Below are 24,303 nucleotides of genomic sequence, written 5' to 3' on the forward strand. Positions count from 1 at the left end.
AATGCAAATGGAATTATTAGTCATCTTCTTCAGCAGCTTTGACTTCAATTAGAGGATAGATTTAGAACATTTCAGGCAGCCTGCCCATGAATTCTTCCTGAGTTGCTTATTTACACATGGTCCGCTTTTTTCTTGGTCAGATGGGGGTTGGGGGGGGGGGGTCTCAGGAGGCAGGACATGATGTAGAAATGAAAAAGGAAGTGGAGATTTTTAAATTGTAACGGTCTTAGCTTTGCACTCACTCTGCCATATTTTGTGGTACTGTAAGCAAATTTTAAACGACCCCATTTTCATATCTCAACAGAAAAATCCACAACAGCATAAGTCAAGGCTTTTGAAAGTTTGTTTGCTTGAACTTGATCGAAGGTAAATTCCTCAACCATGAGTGGTGTATGCTCAAAGGTTTCTCTATTGACTGTTTTGTGGGAAGTTTAATCAGCATATTCTGTGATAAAAACTTAAACGGACAAATATCAGTGTTTGTTATCAGCAACTTGAGCCAGTAAATTCATGTTGACAACCATTATTACTATTTGTCAGATCACAGACACATCCGAAAGTGATGAATGTGGGTGCAAAGATAGCCACCTTCATTTCTTTGGGAAAGTAGAAAACCCTACGAACTTCGTTCTGTAACATTTTGTTTTAATAAAAAAATAAAATAAAATAAAAGAAGAAGATTAAGAAAATAAAGGCTGTTATTTTTCAATAAATGTCTACCATGTTTTGTGAACAATCCACCGTCAGCAGTTTCTGGTGCCTGGTTGACCAAAAATTCAAAAATGTTGCTGTGGTTTGTCAACTCGTGTTTTTTTAGATTAAATTTTAATAATAAAGGGGGCAAAAAGAAAAGAAAACAGAACTACTGACTTCATTATGTGTCAGCCCAATGATTCAGTGTTCAGCACTGTCAGCTCACAGCAACAAGGTTTTTGGTTTTGAATCCCAAGGTTGACTGCCAGGGCCTCTTGAGTTTGCATGTACGTGTTGTACTAAGTCGGGTTTCTACCAACTTCTTAGAATTTATTTTCCAACATTTAGCCTTAATACTAAAAATATTCCTATTGAAAAACATTATCTATTTTACAAGGAAGTACCGTCCAAGTATGCAATGCTGTGTATGTCTATATGTGAATGATTAGATGCTTGGTGGCCTTGCAGTGTGAAAACAGTGTTGCTTGAATTAATTTGTTCTTGATCCACATTTGTTTCTTTAAAGGAAGCCCAGTTTCACTCTAAATTGCTCTGTAAGACGGAGGATGTGATGCTTAAAAGGCAGTTTCTCTTGGTAGAAAAACTGCCTTAAAAATTGTTGAGACAAGTTCAGTCACCTGGTTGTTTAAAGTAAGGCTTTGATTAAATTAAGACTCTGATGTCTTTGACCTATTGAAGCACAACCCCTTTCTTTTAGTCCCATTTAGTACCAGTCTCAATTATAAAGATTTTTTTTGGTTAGAAGAGGCAGAGATTTATGTAATAGTGTCAACTGCATAAAAAATAACCCTGTATTGCAGTATAAAGTACAGGTAGAAATTATGAATAAAATAGGACCCAGTATAGACCCTTGTTGGACACCATTGGTATATTTAAAAGTCTAAAATCTAAACAATCAATTTTGACACTTTTCATTTTAAAACTAGTTTTCAAACTGTTGAATAGTTTTCAAAGACAACCCGATGTTAGCTTACCTGTGTAAGAGAAGAAAGTGATCAACTCTCGGTATGTTTATATGCAGTTATGAAAAATTGATTTATTGCTGAGTAAGCTAGTTTTATTGTGCTAGCAAACATGTTAGTCTGACTGAAAAGCCCAGTTCCCACGCTGGGCTTTCAATTGGAAGTCGACCAACATAAATGCGTATCTTAGCAGATGCCTTTGGCTCACCATAGGCATTAGGGAGTGCATGCATCATATTTGTACCAAAAGTAAAGTGTAGAGTACATACAAAATGTACAGAGCTGTAAAGTTGTCCATGTTTTTACCATTCAACCTACAACCAGTTTTCTGCTTGCCAGCTTGTTTAGTGTGTGATGTAAGAGGTCAACCAGAAGAAGGTCCAGTAACTATATGAAAGGAAGCATATCACCACCTTTTGTAGAGGAGATAAAACTAATTTCCTGCTGGTGCTTGCCTACTTGGAACTTAACTATGCATGTTAAAGTACTGACTATCAAAGTCCTTGAATACGTCCAGGAATGCATCTTGGGTGTAACGAATCTCTCATTCAATGCATTAAGTGATGTATGACTGCAGAAGTGTGTGTCACCATCACCACTCGTATTCCTCGTTTTAATGACTTTATGAAATCAATGATGAATCTATTTAGAGTACTTTGACTCTCTTGCCATCGCATGGGGAAGAGGTTGGAAGAAGTGTAATGAGCCATGGGAGACTTGTGAATTGCCTCCTACTGGTGTGACGCTTTATGGAGGGGGGGGTTGTATGCTTGAGTGCAGGGGCTTTGGCATGCCAAGCATTGTTTGTCTGTCTCAAACAGTGGGTTGTTAGAAAAACACAACGGGAGATGAGAAGGAAAGGAATAGAGGAGGAGGGGTGTGGAGGAAGGTGTAGCTGGTGCCACCTGTGTTCACATGAATAAGTCATCAGTTTGCATGTGGAAAGGATTTTGCCACCCTTGTCAGTGTAAGGGTAGCAATGGAAAGCAGCCACTCTTGACTGTAAGTCATTAGCAGCCTACAGTCAGTTTAAATCATATTGGTTGGTTAAGTCATACAGCCTTGGAGAGAGTTGTGGGTTCTTTGTCAAGTCCAGACCGAAGTCAGTGTTGGGCTTGGAAGAAATGTTGGATTCTGGGAAGCCTTCCACTTGCCAGAGTAAACTAAGCCTTACTTTCAATATTGTTACTGTAGTTATTTCATTAACATAGAGCAAATGACAACCTTTTTTTCCCCCCTGATTAATACAAATTGGAGATCAACACAGCTGCCCTCAAGTGGGGCCAAAGTCTCATGGCGACTGATCTCAGGTGTTTGTCACCTGCATTTCTAATTTCTGCCACTTCAGCTCTGAGCAAAAAGGTCACATCAACAGATCCAGGGGACAGATATACAGACAGATAGCTGCTCTGGACACTTTTCCACAGTGGCAGGATCTTACAGTAGCCTCCCTAGCAAAACTCTCATGTTACTGGTGTCTCATTTCACTAGCTCAGGGCAGCGGGCGAAACTCACCGTCCTTGGGCATGTGCCCTTGCTCCCCTCTGTGTTATATATTGCTCAATAGTCTTTTACAGCCCCGTCTTTTTTTCTTTTTTTATTGCATCCTTTTCTCATCTTTTTTTAGTTAAAAGACTATGTGTAATGTCATCTCAGTTCTCCATTTTCTTTTATGTTTCTCGCCTTAACCCTGCCAGACTTCATCCTGACATAGCTAATGAGGTGATAATGTGTGGGACACGGATTCCCGGATGGGGTCCTTGATCTTGAATATTTCAGCAATGCCACAGTAATTAGGCAACTTTGACATTGTAGAATTTATGATAGCTTGACTTTCCCATCGTTTTTAAACTGAAACCGCTTCCCCTGTGCTTTAAATTTTGGCTGAACATTCATTGCGGATTCTGTTATGATGACATCGCAGTCAGGAACCCAATCACTATTCCTGATCTCTTTTACCTGGGGTTGTCACAATGCCAACATTTTAAACTTGGATAGCATACTAGTACAATTCTAATAATATTGATAAAGTATTGGAAAGCATGGCAACTAATATATAAGTCTTAGGCACCCACATTTAGGATGAACTCCTGCAGAATGTCTCAAATGCACAAATATCTTGCCAACATTTTGATACTGAAACGTTGCCAACGTTTGTGTGAAATATAGACAATGCTCTTTATATTTTGCTCACAGCAGCTTTTAGTTAAAAATATGACTGAAGAGCTGCAGTTTTTTTTTATTATACCAATCATGAGAATAAAATAGATTGTATTGGTTGTCTCCAATTGGATAAAGGCATCTGCTAAGTGAATCGTATATTACAAAAAGTAAAAAGTGCCAAATCATCTCTGCCAATATATATATATATACTCCATGTGCAGGTGATTTACCAGAGTAGTAGGTATATCAAGTGACAAATCAAGACATTTTAAAACGTTGCCTTCCTTCCTGCTGCTCAGCCTTCACTAAAGACTTCGGTCATATTTACTGAAATGTTGTCTAGAAAAGGACTTGAGTAAGTGTTTTTCCACCCAAATGTTCCTCGCTTATATACCATTCAACATAACGCACAACTTTCCTACATGGTATGACAAATCTGTACAGGTCGATGTATTAAGTGTACTGGCATATTTACTCAGATCAATATTCTGCGGGTAATTTCTACTACAAGGCATCAGATTCTTGAAACAACCTGCAAATGGTTGTCTCTGCAGCTGTTCTCAGGAACAAGGTTTCAAGACAACACTAGAGATTCATGCAGGTGTAATGCAGTTTGCCTGTTACTAGACATACACATCTTAAAACACTTTAGAAGATTACTTACAAGACCATGCAACAGGTGAGGAAGGTGGACAATTGTCTGTAATGATGACTAAATGGGGTACATCTGTGTGACACAGGTGTTCAGGGTGTTTAGTTCAGGTGCTTCTTGAAAGCTTGAAAACTCTCTGAGGGCTTCTAGAGGGCAGGTGTGGTATGACAGGTTTTTTTTTTTTTTTTAAAACAGTATCTCTCTCACAGAGACTAGTATGGGTGAGTATCAGATACAGAGGAAAGAGGAGAAGAGAGACATGGTGCGTGTGATGCATACCAAGGTGACGGGTTTGTTGACAAGACACAAACAAACAAACAGCGCTGCACTGAATGGACGTCAGCTGCACGTCAGACCGAGCAGCAGACAAACAGCTGACAATTGTGGAAAACAAGGGTCACAGCCTTTAAGGGCAAGGCAGTCACAAACTCAAAGCCTGTCAAGTAAAATACAAGTCGGTTCACAATGCAGCTAATGATCCGATTTACCTTCTCTTACAGTATCTACAGGAATTCAATCTATTAATCTCCTCAACTTCTAATTCTGGTTTATAGTGATGAGAAAAAAATAAAAGAAACTTTGCAAGATTTTTAGAAGTGATTGACAACTGACAATTGAGAACATGTGCTAAAACTCATTAACTGCCAAGTTGGTATAAGTTGTTAGTATTTTGGTCAAATTTATAACAATATCATCATAATAGCATGGTCCATCACTTTCTCCTAAGAAGGTTAAATAGAAAGGATTTAATTTTGGCAGCGCAGCTTGTTTTAGGTAATAAGAAGGTCAAGTGGAAGCAAATGTGGCATATCATTTAAATCTTGTATCTTTTTTTTTTTTTAAGGAAAATGTACGCTATGGAGCCCCAGATGTTTAGCAGATGCACAAAATTACATTTTTCTTCTGTTTTACTTTGTGTGCAGATGTTATTATCTTGTTCACACAAGATCATTAAGTGTGCACAAGGCAATATGTCTACTTTGTGGGACTTCCCGGGGCTCTATCCTATCTCTTTATATTATTGAATATACAATATTTCTTGACATGTAACTCACAACAAGGATGCATCTTCTTTTTTCTCTCTTCTCCCTAGACGTGCCAGTCCAAGGTGTTCGATCTGTCAGATGGAGTGTCTCAGTACGCCTGGTTCCCCTGCCGCGAGGCCCACGAGTCGACCTGGGGATATCCTAACTATTGGCTCAAGGTAGGATCTATCTAGAGAGCATTTTAGACTTTTCCGCTATGTTCTGTCAAGAAATTACCAAAGTTCATTATTTGTTCTTGAAGCTCCAAGAGCTGATGTTCAGTGGGTAGAGTCGGTCGTCTCTCAACTGGAAGGTCGGGGGGTTTGATCCCCTGCTCCTGCAGCTACATGTCCGATGTGTCCTTGGGCAAGACACTTAACCCTAACTTTCTCCCGCTGCTTCCTCATCAGCGTATGAATGTGTATGAATGGGATTAGTTACTTCTGATGGTCACTTTACAAAGCAGCCTCTAACATCAGAGTGTGAATGTGTAGGTGTGACCTGTGCTGTCAAAAGTAGTCAAAAGACTAGAAAATCACTATATTTACCATTTACCCAAAGTTAATAACAAAATGTTACACTGTCAGTAGACTTTGGTGCAACTTCAGAGGGCGATGTGCACAAAAAAAGAGGGTTGCTGGGATTGGGAGAGAAAGTTTTAAAAATGTATTAAAATACTCACTCTGCTGGTTCCTCTCTGTCCATCTTACAGAAAGGAATGTTAGAGACCAGCTGTAGAGCCTGGAGGCCTCAGGCAGAACAAGCTTGAAACCTATGCCTTATGCTTACTCGTACTCTTAACACCAGGACTGTCTTTTCTAGTCTTATGAGGACTGAAAGGCATCAAGGCAGGAGGTGATGGTCCTGTGAAAATGTTGCCTTGGTTGTCTGTCATTGTTGCTTTTGTCTGTTATCTCTTGTTTTTTTGCTCTTATTTTATAGTAAAAAAAATGTATTTTTTTGGTCAGGATGATAAATTGTAAACAAAGCCTGTTTCATTTGTAATGTACGTTTCAAAAAGTGTTTTTTCCTTCCACCAGGCGCACTTTTCCCATCCCATGGTGGCAGCAGCAGTGATTATACATCTGGCAGCTGATGGGACCGGCTACATCGACCAGACTCAGTGCAACATCACCGTTCAGCTGGTTGACACCAAGGAGGGCATCCATAGTCTAGGTGACAACTGACTGTCATGTTTTTTTTTTAAAATAAAAACTATTTGATTCACCTGAAGCATGATCCGTTCAACTTTCCCTTGCCCGCAGTACATTTTGTTGACTCTTTTTTTCCTTTTATCTCCTCCAACCTTAACATTCCCCTCTACAGGTGAGTGGCGTCTCAGCTGCCGCACCAACCCTTTAGTGATCCCGGTGAGCCACGACCTGTCGGTGGCCTTCTACCACACCAAGGCCATCCTCGTCATGTTTGCCTCGCGCCTCGTGGCCATCTCCGGCGTGGGCCTGCGCTCCTTCCAGTCCTTCGACCCCATCACCATCAGCGGTTGTCAGAGCAATGAAATCTACAACCCAACAGGCCAGAGGTGAGGCCAAGTAACAGGGAACGGGAAGATTGGTGAACATGAGGCCTGCATGTGTTACACACCTATCAAAAGCAAAGACATGCATATAAAATCCTGAAATGATCTACAAAAGAATGCTGCCACACACAGGCATGGAAACACACATTTTTGAAAGAAAGCTTGATTTAATATCACATTTAAAAAAAAAAAAATGTAATATTAGGACTGTTACTGAGTAATGTCTTTCCTTGTAGACTCGTGGTTGTAAATCTTCTACCTTTTCAGTGTAGCGGGTGTAGGGCAGTTCCAGGGTTGAACAAATGTGCTACATCACAGAAAAATACACTAATAAAAATCATTGTACATGCATTTTAAAGTGCATTCAAAACTACAAAGAAAATACAGATGTTACCATTTATGATTCTAAACGTGTCTAAAAACCCAGACAGACGACCCAAGATTATTAACTTAAAACACAGTATCTGCAACTTATTCACTTAGCTTTGGCCTGACTCGTTGCTGCTAACCAGCTAACTAAAAACGTAAAAATGGTGAGACGTTGTGGTAATATCTTTTAAAACATGTGCTAAACAGCCCAGTTTTCACAATTGCTTCACTTAAACCTTAGCTAATCTGGATACTTTATACTGAAAGAATAATCACAACAAATTTAGTAAATCAAAGACAGCTACATGTCTACTGTGCTTGTTTTTAATTCTCAATCATCCAGGCCATTGTAAATCAAAATTTGATCCAATTGAACTTGCTTGAACATCTTGAAGCCTTTTGGAAGAAGAGGGTGAAACGGCTTCAAGATCTTCAAATAAGTCCAGTTGCCTTTGGATCAAGTTTGGCTTTTTTGTACATCATTGGAGTTTTATGTTAGTCACACACAATAGAGACAAACTGCCCTTGAAAAACATGTCATACTATGCCACATGGATACGTTACCCACATGGCCACCTACCCTAAAGGGTCAAACTTGGCCTATAACACATTATAGTTGAAATGGTGCAGCTCCAGGCTAATTTACAGTTGTTTTCTATTTCTTATACTACTACTAAGAGGGCTCTGATCCACTGATATTTGGCTGACAAATCACAACAGAGGAAATATTCCTCTCCCAGAAAGAACAAACATGCAATAACTGCGGTGTAGAGACGGCGCAGAGAGGTTTCAGAAGTAGAATTGAAATCCTTAGGATGAAATCCAATATAGCGAGAGAGATCCAACCTTTCATGCAACATGTGAAAAGTGTTTGTAGTTAAGGCTGACGATCTGAAAACATGTCCAGCAACTCTCAGGTGCCACCCCGAGTAAAAGGCTAGAGATGCAAGGAGCTGTGTGTGTGTGTGTGTGTGTGTGTGTGTGTGTGTGTGTGTGTGTGTGTGTGTGTGTGTGTGTGTGTGTGTGTGTGTGTGTGTATTTATTCCAGTGCGAGGCAGAGGCATGCACTAATTAATGATGCCAACAAGCTGTTTAATGTCAGACGTCTGCCCAAAGCCACAGCTATAACAGTAAAAACGTTCGAGGGCCAACAAATATATTATCGCTGGAAATTTACAATTAAGCCGACCTGTTGCTGAGCTCCACACATTTGCAACAATAGAGCCGCTGCCCCCAGCACTAAATCTTGTTTACCACCTCAGTTTGTTTTGTGTGGAGTTCTGCTGAAGTGCACACTGAATACAAATATTATTTTTTTTCCTTTCCAAAGTCCTGCCAAAACGGGCCTATTTTTCTTTTGTGATGCGTTTTTAAATAGTTGTTTTTGCATTGGTTTCTTTTGCACTGCAGTGCTGCCCTTTTTCAATCCTAACGAGTTAAGTCATCAGACAACCCGTCGATGAGGCTTCAAATATGCAAGCCGGGGTTTTACGCAGCATTCTCTAGAGCATCTGAAAGATAAATAGACGGTCAGATTTAAGTAAAAAAAAAAAAAAGGCGCTACAACGGTTGCTAAAGTAATTCTTTAAGACCACCAAAAAAATAAACAATTAACACCCGCTGAGCTGCACATTCACAATTTCTTTTGACACTCCGCATTGAATTTGAACGACTTCAACATATGTTGTCGACTGCATCCCCACAAACATTGCTGAACCAGACCACACATGCCCAGGGAGTCCCAATTTACCAATTTGCACACCACTGTCATGCATGAGACCGTTCGTACTGATGATGCTCCCACAGTCCTTTCAACAAACAACACTCTGCACAACAGAATGGACGATTGGGGGGGGGGGGGGGAGGGGGGGGGGTCTGTGCCGGGAGATAGAGCTGTTTGTGGCTTTTGTTGTGTGCCAATAAGACATCCAAGAGCACCTAAATAGATTAAAACTGCTATGTATCTGTATCAGCCAGGAAATTGTTTTGTTACCACACACACACACACACACACACACACACACACACACACACACACACACACACACACACACTATCACACACACACACACTATCACACACACACACGGACACACCAGTTGCGTTTTCCAGTTCTTGCTGACTTTCTTTTTATTTTCATAGTTCCTCGTCTAGCTTTCTCTTTGAAATGATTGCGTCCTATGACACGTTAGTTTATCTTCAGAAGCTTAACTTGCACACGCCACAAGGTGAAAAAGACATCTTAGTATCACGATCGGCCATTTTTTTTTTTGTCCTTACAACACCAGTGGAGAATCCTGGCTCGACTCTCTTTGTCTTTTTATGTCATTCGTCTGTTTCTTCTCCGATTCATCATCTGCCTTTTGTCCTTAATACCCCACTCTCCAACTTTCTCCTCCTTTTTTTTTGTTTTTTTTTGTTTTTTTTTTACGTCACTCCGTTTTGACTTCCCATCCTTTTCCACATCTCCTCTCTCCTTCCTCCCCTTCATAATATCATGTGTTTTCCCTTGGTGTCTTCTCATCCCTCACTTTCACGTCATCCTCCCTTCCCCTCCAACTGTTTGCCACATCCCTTCTCCGTTCCTAACTTCTCCCCTTTCTGTGCCTCCTGCTCCCGCTCTCCCTCTCTCATTCTCCTGGGCTTCTTGCAGCACATTTCCCGTAATACTTGTGCCTCCACAAAACACCACATCCCTTTTTCCCTGAGTTGTTAACAACAGGAGCTATTAACATGACTCAGTTTTATGTTCCATGCTTGTCTGCAAATGCATGCGCACGTATGTGTTCCCCCTTCTCTCTCTCTGTTTAGTTTTTCACACCTTTTTCCTAACTCCAATGTTCCTACTCATCACCTTTTCTTCTTGTGTCGTTCATCTCTACTTTTGTCCTACTTTCTTTTCTATTGTACTGTGCTTCCAATTTGTAGGAGAGGAGTTTTCCAGGTAGTTAATTGTAATTTATGTCAGACATCCCAGAGCTACTATAGCACAAAAAAAAATCAAAAAAGACATTTTCTTCTAACCTAAAGCATCCACAGAGTTAGACTTAAAGGCTTCCTTAGTTTGTCCTCATAGAGCGAAGACGTAAGACTCTGAGACTCCTGTCCTATGTAAACTGTCTCTACCTGATTCTGTTTGCATCTTGTAAACGTGATTGAGCGTGAAGATTTTGAAATATGACATCATTTGATTTTATTTGTCTTTGACTACCTCTGAGCAATAGGTGGGAGGGGGGAGAGTGTTTTGAATTTGAGGTACATGGGGCAAACATTAGACATTTGATCATCAATACTTTTGAGTGATCAAACTTAGAGAGAAAAAAGAAAGCTTATGTATTCAACAGAAGCAGGAAAGAAGAAGATGAAAACAGAACAAATAGGGATTCCATTCTTGCAGGAGCAAGTTTAACAATGTTTCTCCAGACCTGTATTTTCTTACACCCCCCCACCCCTCCCCCCCCCTCTTTCTCTCTCCCCTCCTTCTCTGTTGGCTTCATAAGGGAACCCTATACTGTAAAATGTGGACTGTTGTAAAAAGGTGCCTTGGGCATCCGAGCATTCCAAGACTATTAAATGCCTTCTCCATCAGGCTACCAACATGGAGCCGAGGCCAAACTCCACCATTGTAGCTCGCACATAATATATCCTCCTCTCTCTTAATTCCCAAAGTACACAGACGCTGCTTTCATGCACATGGCAAACATGGCCGCCTTGTTTTTTTCTCCTCTCCATGTGGTTTATTGATTTGATATGTTAAGCAGGCATTGATTGATGGACGTGGTCGAGTCAATGCGTGGATGTTTTTGTTTGTGAGCAAAATGTGTGACTGCTTCCATGTTTGCACTGTTATTTTATACTCCAAATGTGTGTTGGTTGTAACTTCGAATGTGGTTTCTTTTTCTCCTCCTGTCTCCCCCCCTCTCTCTCTCTCTCTCTCTCTCTCTCTCTCTCTCACTTTCTTTAAACCAACAACCTCCCACCCCCCTCCACCCACCCACACACATACACGCTCGCCGGTAGTTGTGTACATTATTCGTGCGAAGCCATCGACTGCCAGGAACCCTTAATCCGCAATGCAGAGCTCAAGTGCAGCAGCCCCGGCCGCCACTTCTACAACGGAGACCGCTGCACCATCTCCTGCAACTCCGGCTACGTCCTGCAAATCCACCAGGATGATGACATCATCAAAAGCCAGGTAAACACACTGCTACACACATGTTGGGGGGGGGGGGGAGAGAGAGAGAGAGAGAGCTGCACAAAGAAGCACATGGGTGCATTAATGTACACATGCAAACACTTAAGTGCAAAAGCATTTTCTGCAACATATGGGAACATGCGTGCAGGCATGAATTTGTGAATGCACACATGAACATGCATTGATGCAAACTCGAGCACACATATGGCCCTAAAGAAAGAGGAGTGCAAACACGCTTGCTTGCTTTCCTTCTTTCCGTCTGCTCTCCTCTCCTCTCCTCCTCTATCGCTGCGTTTATTTTGTCACCTGCAGAAACTAGGCTTGGCACGGCGAGCCTCCAGGGACAATGACATCATGAACATCCAGGTAGATGAGTGCTGCACTGAGGAGCGGAGACGCCCCGGTCTCCTCCTCTTGCTGGCTCGCTTCACATATACAAACACACGCACAAATATATATATATATATATATACATATATATGCACACGCACACACATTTTTCTGTACAAGCACAGACATAATAGTGTTTAGTCTCTTGCTGAGCACGCTGCACCATCACCTCAAACAGTCACTTTGTATCGCTACTCCGCCGGGACGATGACATCATCGCATAGTGTCTGCTCCCTCTCCCTCCCTCGCTCACTCCATTCCTGCTCATTCTCGCACACATTGAAGCCTCTGTTAAAGGGCAGAGATTTTGCTAGCGCTCTCTCACACAGCAGCGCACACACACTTAAACGCTCCCATGTAGATACCAACACACATACAGTAAAAGCGCAGACAATCTCCACTGTATAAACAGGACACAGATGTGAACAGATACAGTAAACACACACACATGCGTACACACCACAAGTAAACAAATAAACAGGGTGGTTGACACTGCATCGTAAAGCCTTTTGGACGGGGGCCAAGCTGCTGTAAAGGCCCGTATAAAGGCTTTATCCTCCTCCACGGCTCTGTTAAGCAGTCTACAAGACAATCTATTAATGCTCCCTCAGAGAGTCGGGAGGTTCAGAGAACAAGGTAAATTTTGTTTTTTAATGTGCAGTTCAGTCTGGAACTGTATGTGTGGGGGTTTTGTGTGCGAGGCTTTATAGGAGTAACGGTTAAATCAGGAAAAAAAAGAAGGCAGAGGAAAGACTTTTACAGGCTCAAAGGAAGGGGAAATAATGACTTTTTTTTTTTTTTTAAATAGTTGGTCAGCATCGTGGCCTGAACAGTTCTTTCTCTCACCTTTCATATGGATACTTTATAATGTTTCTGCACACATATTAAGTAAGTGTGTGTGTGTCTGTGCATGCACAGAATTGCATTTGCATCCACTTTTGATTATACCTACTTTATGTAAAAACACTGTCAGAACGGTTTCTTCATTCAGCCTGCAAAGACCTCTAATTGCATTACGTTTTTGATTGACAGTGCTCTGTGCACAATGTGGCCATTCATCAATGTCAATTCATTTTGTGATAAATTATGCTTTTCAGAGAGGGACGGGCAGGAGGGTACGGAGGAAGTGGGGTGCAGGGGGGGATGGGGGGGGTGGGGGTGGAGGGGGTGGAGGGGGGGGGGGGCAGGACAGAATAGAAAAGGTTTCGTCACAAACGATGATTGACAGTTCAAAGGTATTTAGAGGACCTGATATTTATTGTAAAACTTTTTTTGCACGCATGCACCTCAGTGAAAGGCATCAGGTCGGTTTTGTTGGTCGGATATCAAACGATTATTTTGCAGTTGCTTTAGTAAGGGTCGGTGAATGTCTGTGTCTGGGTGTGTGGGGGGGGGGGGGGAGCAAAGACATGCTGGTGAAAAATGAATTAGTTCATAGCTAGCTCTGGTACAGCTAAGTGGCTGTACACTGTCCCCGTCATGATAAACAAATGAACACATTTTGAAAGATAAAAACAATAATGCGTAAAATAATCCCTAACAGAATCAAACACTCTCTTTTACTCACCGCGTCGTCCATGGCAGGAGATTTCTTCTACTACTTGCCCGTTGGTTATTGGTTTTAAGAAGACTCTTTAACCCTCAAAGAGTAAAAAGCATTGGGAAATGACTTCACCAGTTGCCCGTTCCCCCAGGAGCAGTACACGAATCCTTCCCAAAAAGCCTTTGTAAAATGCATCGAAAGCAACAGGAACACAAAGACACCATTCATCTTTAAATGTTTGTTTGTTATTTTTGGCTAATCAATGTAGTATGCTAAATCCTAAAGCAGGCTTTGTTGGTAGTTTGTAACCCATCAGGGAACAGCACACTATGTTGTTTTTATGACTGCAGCAACCACATAGCTGGGACTGAATGAACTGTCGGACCGCAGGACAGAAATTGACAAAGAGGACACGAGAGATTTGAGAGAAACACATCCATTCAACATCAAAAGCAATAAAAACGTGTCAAGCGAGTTTAGGAAATCGTCAAATGGCAAACATAAATCAATCTGCCCACATTCAATGAGCACTTCTACCTCAAGTTTCCCCACACTGATGGGTTTATAGGTGAGAAGGCTTATTTTCAAAGTAATCAAAAAAGTGACAAAATAAAATGGAAACAACTTCACCTTGCCTTAAACCCCTCAGTTAAAGTCTCTCAATTTAATTATCTCCTCCTCCTTTCTTCCAAACACGCACTCCAAAAGACACACACCTCAACTCAGAGGTTGAAGCTGCAGTGGGAGACACCACGTTCTTGTCTCCTTTCATTAGCCAATTACATTCTTGTTTGGGTGATGTCAAAGCTGTTCTGGGAACACCACCTTCTTAGATAACACTATCTTCAGAAACAATCTGTTTCCTTCACTTCTTTTACAAGTATATGTGTGTGTTTTTTTTTGCCATCTGTGTTCCCTATCTTTCTCTCTCTCTCTTAACCGTTCTCTCTCACTTTTTTATTTTCTGCTGACGTCTGCCATTTGACGAAAAAACATATCCATCAAACCAACAATACCTGCCCAGTATAGGACTGCTCATCCACTGTCTTTAAATGACCTAAATACCCATCTTCAAAGTGCATTAGGGAATTATCACATTATTACAGTGGGACGTAGTTTCAGTGACATCACACATTGGTTCCTGAAGAGGCCATATTGGAAATGCTGAGTCAAGCTGATCAATCAAGGAACAGACAAAGCGATAGAGTTGAGGCGGGTCTTTAGCCTCTTAGCAAACAGCTTTAATGCCTCTGTCTTTCAGTCAAATTAACCACGACCCCAATCCTGCAAATGTTTGCAAAACTCATCTTTAATGAAAGGAGATAAGTTATAAAACATTAATCCCCCCATAGTGTCTTTAACAAAAGAGAAACAAGCTATCAGGATGTAAAACATGGTATTTTATATATAGTTAATCAGCACTTAATGTTGCTGAAACAACCGATTTTACATTTTCAACAGAAAGATTCACAATGGGAATTACATTTGACAGTTTAAAAAAGCAGGGGTCTCCCCCAGAAAGAAAAAAAAAACACTACCTACTCTTGTACAGGAAACCAAACAACAAAAGTGCCTCACAGGAGCTTTAAGTGGAATGAACAATATGGGAGTTTAGATGTGTTCTCAGGGTGCATCAATTTTCTGAACTGGAAACACCTTTAACTCGTATCCTTCATCAGGGCCTGAGAGCTGCAGTTGATCCAGAGTTTCTGTTTTGGAAGTACTAATTGGTTTGAATGCAGAGGACAAAAAAACCCAATGGTGATTAAAGTAGCTATGAGGAACTTTCATTTCATGTCATTGGAACAGCACTGAATTGTAAAGATCTGTTTCTGAACACCTTTTAACAACTTACAACTTACAACTTACAACAAAGCCAGTTGTTTGGCAGTTTTCTTCCCGCTATCATCCATGAACTAGACACAGCCTCGTCTTACAATGTATTTCATAAATAAAATAGACACATTACATACATGCCTAGGAAGAAGAGGTTATATTATAGATCAGTTTGAAGTCCTTCCAAATCCGACAATTCTTTCCACCTGCCAACCGATGTTTGGCCCCTGAACTTTCACTATCCATATCCATGTGCTGCTCTGAAGACTGATCCAACCTTCTGAATCCTTACATGCCCCCTAAGAAAGACTTCCTGTTTCAGATGAATGCAAACTCTAAACACTTTCCCTCAAAACCAGAAGGTCATCAAGATGGTTTGTAACTCCAGTTGGTTTGAGTTCCATTTTTGTCCAAGCAGTTAGAATCTTTTATTTTAAGAAAAATCTCATCCCTCCCAGAATTTGATGTACTTGGAAGCATGCAAATTTATTATTCTGAGTAACTGTCAGATTCTCTGTAACACCCAGCCGCATGTTACTGTCCTGACCAAATTCTCTCTTCTCAAATTATTTGAGCGACTGTCAACTTTTTTTATTTCTTCTCTAACAGTAAGTCTGGATCTTCCAGGCAAATGAAACCTCTTTGCTTCTAAGTAAAGCTGCCTTTTCTTTTTCTCCAAAACTGTTTCATAAGGGCTTTTCCATGAGGACTAGACACACAAATTACACTTAAATCCACTGCCAAGTCATTCCATAATAACTCAATATGCAACTGTTTGTAACTCTTAACTTCTTTTTTTTAAATGACTTATGTGTTTGCGTTCCATCTGAACTAAGAAAAACCCTTTCTTTCAAGGAAGAGGTTGTCACTATGTTGCTTTGTTTGTCTTTTAGTATGTCTGTCTTGAATTAGGCAGAGTGGCAAAAAAGAAGATTCTGGTAGAGACAAAGTCTCTGTGAATGCCTACACAATTGCACATACTGATGATACAGAAAAAGACAATGAATCCAAATGCATTGTGGGAAACATGCTTGATTAAACGTCAAAACAGCTCATGGTAGAATGTGCAATAGAAAATGTGTTTTTGCGCGATGTTACAACAAGTTTTAGGATCAGAAAACTTGTACCGTCCAATGTTTTCACCGAGTTTATGGTCAACACATTAACACTAAGTAGATCCTTCCACATTTCTTCCATGCCTTGACTCCCCTAATACGATTGACTGATTCAACTGTACACCCACCTTTTTTTTTTTCTTTGCAGCATGCACTCACATGTTATGCATATGTTACTTTTTTGGATTTCCAAATATGAAAGGAGCTTATTTATTTTGAGGGAACCTGATACTGTTATGCAGTATCATATAATGGGATCAAGATGAAAGATAGAAAAAAAAAAAAGGGCCTACATGGGAACAGGGAGAAGGTTGTGAAGCAATAGATCCGTAATGCTAACTGAGTCCAGCTTGTGTGGCCTTAGAGTTTGGCCAATCATTAGAAAGATTTGTGTAATCAAAGTAAACCATAACAGGGATCGACTGTAATTCATGGTAAAAACACAGGTTTCGTCAAAATTATTGCGCTCCGGCAGCTTTGTTGTGAATTTTCTTGGCAAGCGCTATCGATTTTAGCATTCTTGTTAGGTTACATGGTGCTATTTAATGGATGAGGATGAAAACAGTTGAGGTTTTGGATGATGCAGTGGCTCCCCATTTTGGTCTCATCTCCGCAAATATCATACCACAGGCCAAATAATTTACAGGAAGCTAAAAGCTATTTCTAATAGGAAATAGGCCTTGGATCAGGACGTTTTCAGCTGGAAAAGTTGGGAACCAGAAATTGCCGTTTTCAAGTGTAATGTTTTGCAAACAGTACGGTTGCCATCGCTGTTTCCAGGAACTCGTATAGCAGCAAATACTGACTCCTTAATGGTAAATTCTCTGCACAATCTCCTCATCACTCTTGATCAGGAATGGTAACATATTGATATGTGTAAAGGATGTATAAACATTGGCTTCAAACACACACATATGCACACACAGACACATGCACACACAATTAATGAAAGACATGTGGCAAGTCTCCGTCAGACCTAAATCAGTCGTAGCTCCTTCAGCAGTTACCTGTGCGGCTGCTGTTTCTTATCAAGGGGGTTTCCCTCAATGGTGAAAAAGGAAGGGATGTTAATCTATAAAAAAAAACAAGGTTTTAGATTGTACTTTAGGTTTGTCTTTGTTTGTCACTGTACATTAGCATTACCAATGCCGAGTTGGACTCCGGCCATTCCGCTCGTTGCTTACAATTCTTCATGTTCTCTCCATGTGTGGATTTCCTCTGGGTTCTCCTGTTTCCTCCCACATTCCAACAACATGTAAGGGTCCAGTCACACAGGATGCACTATGTCCGTTTGAGGCAGTTTGAGTACACTCACAGGCATTTTATCGCCTTCATTGCTTATTTGCTGAGTTATTTGCTCCCCCCTCCACCCCCCCGACTTAAACGACTTCTGCTCAGTTTGTTTCCAAACGAACTGCAAAAATGATCTCATTGTATTACCTGAATCTAGTTCTTATTTGATGTCAATTCCAAAAAAAAAAAGTCAACATTTTAGTGATTAAGACCAAAGATATACTTGCTTCTAACTATGCCTACGCGTGTGCATGATGGCTGCTTCTTGTCTGCTGCATCTGTCTGCTGTTTTCCTTGTGCACGTCCTCAATAATACACAGTTGTAAGATGCAGTATGATGATGTACTGTAGAGGCAGTGTAGAGTCAAAGGGGATGTGACAGAGACTGTTTCCGAATCCAAATACTTTCACAAGATTCATCCTAAATAGGACGTCACATAGCCTGTTGCCAAATCACAGTTTGCAATTTTGTGCATGTGAGAAAAAACCTGGATGTATAATAGATTCATCAGATTTTTTAAAAGTATGATTAGGGAGCACACTGTTCATAATTAAACTGCCCCAAAATGCATTGCAGCTCTCAGACTATCCAATGGCGTAGCTCGCTAACAAGCAGCTCACAAATAAAGGTAACCAAAGTTTAATATGTCAAAATTATATGTTTTCAGTTACACCTGAACTAATCTAATTTAAGTATTGATTATTTATTTTAGGATTAGGTTAGTTCTGATATCAAAATAAATATATTACATATGAAAACGCGCCCACCTGTCAGTCATGTCAGCTACGCGCCTAACTATGGATATGTTTTTGGCTGTGGTGTGTATGTGACTTCCGGGGTTCCTAGAGCCAGCCTCAAGTGGACACATTTGACGAGCTGCAGGATTTTGCACTTCCGCATTGGCTTCATTTTTCAATGCCGCAGGTTGCTGCCATGTCTGTAGTTTACATTCCGCACATCCTGTAGTGGCATAGTGTCTGAGCTAGAGGGGGTGCCCTCTAGAGGTATCCTCCAGTAACGCGCATAGTGCATAGCCAAGTGTGTGAACAATCACGTTTATGATGAAGCTGGTTGTGTTTGTCAAAGCAAGGTTAAAAAGAAAGTATATCTCAGGCCAAAAACCATTTCTTTGAAAGCAGGAAACAGATAAACACACAGAGGTTGGAAGATTCCCTCTGTGTGTGTGTGTGTGTGTGTGTGTGTGTGTGTGTGTGTGTGTGTGTGTGTGTGTGTGTGTGTGTGTGTGTGTGTGTGTTTCACAGAGGTTGTCACACCTACACCAAAGTCAATCTGTTTTGTGTTCGGGCTGATTGTGCAGTTGTTGGATATCAGTTGTCTGAGTGCCATGCATTGACCATGCAATCACTATCAGCAGTCACTTGAGCTGCTGGGTAGCCGATGAGGCTTACTGACATACAGGGAAAAAAACACTGATGGAGACTTGTTTGAGTGAGTGCTTAATTGTTGTAGTCTCTTACAGGGAGTCAAACACTTATAGGATATTTGAAGGTTATCAATCTATCCGTTATAATGCACCATTAATTCAATTAATTTAATTCAAACATCAATTAATGCTCGTGTCGATGCATTCTTTTGCATCATGTCTCTATCTGACCTCTTCTTTTTTTTCCAATTACTTTTCAGTCGGACTCTTCAGTGACTATAACCTGTGCAAACGGGAAGTGGAACAAACAGGTGTCGTGTGAGCCGGTGGATTGTGGTCTGCCAGACAAATACCACGTCCATCCTGCAAATTTCAGCTTCCCTGAGGGCACCACCTACGGCAAGAAGAGCACCTTTCAGTGCAAAGAGCCTGCCCAGCTCGTAGGTGAGATGAAAAGCCGTGCACGGATAACTGTTTTGTCTGGTTGACATCTTTAAGGTGCATAGCAGCAATGAAAAACTGGGTACATTTTTATTGTAACGACTTAAAGTTGATCTATTATGCTGATCCTCATTTTAAAACGTACATAAAGTGTTTCTATGCTGGATGTGCCATTTGAAACATGGGTAAAGTTTCAGATCATGGGGTAAGTGTATGTTGTAGTAATCCCAGGATAAGTCTGCAGAGTGCGCTAAACGGCATGTTCTGCAATCACTTCCCTGATATGAAGTTATGAACAAATAATTTCACGAGTCGGCTTAAAGACTCTAGGTAAGCTGTTGAAACAAAGGCTTCCGTGGGCTCTATTCTCCCAGCTGTGGAGAGCATCAGTCCCCTGGCAGCCCTACAGCGTTCTCCCTGAAGAAGGCTTGGACTTAAAGCGACAGCAACTGAAATGAACTGCTTTAGGAAGAGGCTAAAATAGGATTTTCACAGACATGAGTTATAGATAAATAAGGACGTTTTTGACCTACTCTAAAGGTTTCACACACTGACAACATGATAAGTGAAAATTAGTACAATATAGGATTTTAAATGAGTCATATGAATATTACTCTAACAATTATTTTAAACATTATTATTCACTCACATTGCATATGGATTAAAATGACTGAAATCCGGTATATAATGTTTTAAAAGTGATTTGATTCATATTCAGTCACTAAAACATCATCATAACTAGTTCTCCGTTGGTCATGGTCCAGTAAATTTGAAGGTCCTTATTTGTTCTGAGTTCCGATCATGTGCTTCTTATTTCAAACAGTGAACTGTCATTCTTCATCTGTCTCTGTCGTCTTTTCTCCCCAGGTACCAACAACACTCTCTACTGCCTTGAAGATGGTCTTTGGTCCTTTCCGGAGGCTCTTTGTGAGCTCCGCTGCCCAGCTCCGCCTCCTGTACCCAACGCCGTGCTGCAGACCAAGCGCTGCAACGAGACAGGCCTGAAAGTGGGCACGCTCTGCAAGTACAAGTGCAAGCCCGGCTACCATGTCACCAACAAACCTAAGAGGTAAATAAAGGAAGAGAACTTCAATTTAAAGACTCTTTTTTGGTAACCTGTATTTGAACCTCACTAAAGCAGCACAACACCCACAAGTCTAAATCTTAATCGTCTTCAACCCCTTCAGGCGGGCATTTAAGCGCCAGTGCACCGAGGACGGCAGCTGGCTCGAGGGGGCTTGTGAGCCGGTGACTTGTGATCCCCCGCCTCCCATCTTCCACGGCTCCTACCACTGCACCGACGGCTTCCGCTTTGACAGCGTCTGCAGACTCAACTGCTCTGATCCTGCTGGTAATACTGCTATCGCCGCCACAGGAGGCTCTGCCCATACGGTGAGGCTGCTGCACCCTCCATGCAAGCAGGTCTGTCCATCTCTTTCCTGTCTTTCTTATTCTTGCTTTACCTATGTGTTTGTCTTTCTTTATGTCACGTGTGTAAAAAAAAAAAAGTAGAGATTCTCTCTTCTTCTCTCTCTTTGCATCCTTAATGTTTAGCTCAGGAGGAAGTGAATAATCTAAGTAAAATAAGCACTTTATAAACCTTTACAGACACTTTGTTTCTGTTGGATCATTGTACATATACAATACATGTTTTCCCAGATGCACTCACTATCGGGACATCGTTTATCTGGTGCTTCTTACACTTTCTCCCCTGTCTGAAGGCGCGTCTCTCCCCAGCCGTCTCTCTCCCTGTCTCCCTTAGCCCTACTCAATTTGACGCCATGCTAATTAGATTGCTATTGATTTCCAGAATAGTCCTGCTACCACAGACTTCTGAAATGTATACACCTTTTAATCTGTTCTGCCTCTCAGGCGTTGTGGCTTGGATGCCTGATAAAAATTGGATTGTATTACCCCCCACCCCCCTTTTGCCATCTCAATGTCCTTGGGCCTGCTTAGTGTTTCGCGTGTCACTGTGTGTGTATAATTTTTTTTTTTTGTCTGTCAATATCTTTGTGTTTTCAGGCGGCGGGGTCCAACGTGATCCGCTGTAGGAAAGATGGAAACTGGACAGGGTCATTCCGCCTGTGCGCGCACAGCAAAGGCCAATGTTCTTTACCTCAAAACCTCCATTATAGCCTTCAGTACTCCTGCAGAAGAGGACACGGCATAGGTCTGTACTACAAAACAAAATAATGTTATTTACTGACATTTCTGTTCTTTTTTTTTTCATGACGATGTCATCTTTTATTTTGTATCTATCTCAAAGCTTTTTTAAAGTCTTTATTTTCCCACATCATTCATTCCTTTTTTGCTTTGCACTGTTTGTGATCTTTTTTCTTGATCTTTTCCTGGGTGCACACTTTGATCGGCGTCCCCTTTCCTGTTTTTCCTCTGTTCTCCCGACAAACACAGGCGAGGAGTGCGAGCTGACCTGCAGAGAGAGCAACAATGACGTGGTGATCCTCCCGAGCAACATGACAGTAGAGCGCGTTCTAAAAGAGCACTGGAGGAACCCTCACAAAGTCAAAGTGAGTTTTTTTTCCTACATCTCCATGCCCTGCTTTCAACTCCCAGAGCTGTACTTCGCAAAGTTCTGTGATCCACGACTCTCCGGCAAGGAATTTCGCGTACGCTGTCAACACCCCGGCTCCATCGCCCACAATCCAAAATGCCAGCATGTGTCTGTGTTTTGCGCCTGATGCCATGCAAATGTTTGTCTTGGACACATGGCAACCCTTTGAACATTTTGAGTTCTATTTTTTTGATTGTAAGTGTAAAAAACACGCTGCTGCCCTCTTACACCCGCTGTCCTCAACATGACATTTCATGTACTTTCTTCGGGAAATAAATCAAAGCTGCAGGACATGTACTGGAATGAAGAGTGGACAAACAAGTAGATGTGCCATCTGTGGCTCCTTTTTCCGCATGTCATTCCTCACTCTCTCTCTCTCTCTCTCTCTCTCTCGCTCCCTCCGATTTCAGATTCTATCCCCTCTCCTGTCTCTCAAAGGCATAAAAGAGCCAAAAAAAATCATCTTAAACAAATGTGATCAGCTATGCCAATGCCCACCAAACCTTGACAAATGGTCTAAAGGTGATTACCTGTTTTTGAACCAAATGTTCTAATAGTTCTGAACTTGTATTTGCTTAATGAAGCCACTCAAAGGCTATTACCAAAAATTACACAAGGTGAAAAAAAATAAATGAAAACGAACATTCAAAGTTCATGGGAAAGAAGAAGAAGCCTTACCAAGAGGGACAGATGGTCTAGCGGTCATGTCGCGCCCCATATACAAAGGATATGGTCCTCCAAGCAGGCGGCACTGGTTCAGGTCCGACCTCTTCGGCATTTAATTCTTCACTCTCTCTCTCCCTGGTTTCCTTCTTTACCCACTGTCCAACAAAAAAGGCATAAAGTCCACAAAAAAAAGTAAATCTTTATGAACGGCTATCATCAGTAATCGTGCTTATAAGCCTATGGCGTCACTGGTTAATGACCTCATTTGATTTAGGTACACCTCACAGCTGACTACTGATTAAGTACCGTTGGCTTAGATTGGCAGATAGCAAAACACAAAGGTTAGAGGTTATGGCAAGGGAGGTCATTAAACGCAGAACTGTACAATTTATGCCTTTGGGAGTAACCCCCACCCCTACACAAACCTGATGGTGTCATTTGGGATTTTTATTAGTTGAGGGTGGGGGGGATAAGAGATGGGGGTTGGGATATAGTGTGTAAGTGTGTGTGTAGTCCACACAGTGTACCAGACTACACCTCCTCTAATTTTACTCTGCCCACTTAACCTGATTAATGTCAATGATGTGCAATTTGTTTTAAGTGTTTGTGTCAGCTTAATGCCCTCTGAGAGCCCAGACTGTAGAGTCGGGTAAAAGATCCTGCTAAATAGCATCAAGTTTTGTAACTAGAGAAAGAGAGAAAAGAAGCCACGGCCGAGTAAAAGAACACAATGTGTTTCTCGCTGTATTTTTTTTCCTACTACTCCTTTTGTTTTTGTTTCAGAGTCACACTGAGTCAGCAGCTTTTTGTGGTGGATGTCGGGAGAGAGGGGTGTCTTGGGCCACGTGGACATGAAATGATCTGTTTTTCATGGATTTGTGTAACTGATATCATTTGTGCTCGGTGGTAATTTGAAACCAGGGGCTATGCTGTTGAGGGCAGTGGGTAGCATAAGAGAAGTCGGAGAGGTGAGGGTGTAGGGGTGAGGGGCTTCTATGGGGCGAGTTTTTCAGACATGCAACAGAGGGGTTTTATCCTGAGCTACAATCTCTCAATTTACATCTAGATAGGCCTATAGATTAACACCAGTGTTCTTCTATAGGCTACTTAATTCAAATGAATCTTAATTGACACATGGGAACACAATCAAGCAATCACAAGAGTGATGACAAACATTCCAGTTCACCATCATTTTCAACTGAGAATGAAATGTTGCAAACAGAGAAAATTAAAGACGGTGACAATTCAGAGAACATCAGGTCATTGTCAAAGTAAAACAACAGATATGGTTACTTTTAGGCATAGACAAGTGTCAAAACAGCTAAGGTTAGCCTTTAACCATCTCCTCACACATATAACCAGGAGTTACACCTTTCCCAGGCTATGATAGAACATATCAATCAGTAAATTCAGTTGCTTAAATGTAATGCTAGCTGTTGATT

General features: G+C 41.3%; 1 protein-coding gene across 1 annotated transcript in view; it reads left to right on the plus strand.

Moving 5' to 3' along the window:
- pappaa (pregnancy-associated plasma protein A, pappalysin 1a) overlaps positions 1-24,303 on the plus strand; it is a 98,016-nt gene that overhangs the window by 50,716 nt on the left and 22,997 nt on the right. Inside the window, exons 11-19 of the mRNA XM_065965781.1 lie at positions 5,585-5,695; positions 6,557-6,692; positions 6,843-7,056; positions 11,443-11,617; positions 19,440-19,623; positions 20,488-20,689; positions 20,808-21,012; positions 21,646-21,793; positions 22,036-22,151. Of these exons, the coding sequence (XP_065821853.1) occupies positions 5,585-5,695; positions 6,557-6,692; positions 6,843-7,056; positions 11,443-11,617; positions 19,440-19,623; positions 20,488-20,689; positions 20,808-21,012; positions 21,646-21,793; positions 22,036-22,151 (1,491 nt within the window). The remainder of the gene's footprint in view (positions 1-5,584; positions 5,696-6,556; positions 6,693-6,842; positions 7,057-11,442; positions 11,618-19,439; positions 19,624-20,487; positions 20,690-20,807; positions 21,013-21,645; positions 21,794-22,035; positions 22,152-24,303) is intronic.

This window comes from Labrus bergylta, chromosome 17 (assembly GCF_963930695.1).
Source record: "Labrus bergylta chromosome 17, fLabBer1.1, whole genome shotgun sequence".
NCBI classification, from domain to species: domain Eukaryota; kingdom Metazoa; phylum Chordata; class Actinopteri; order Labriformes; family Labridae; genus Labrus; species Labrus bergylta.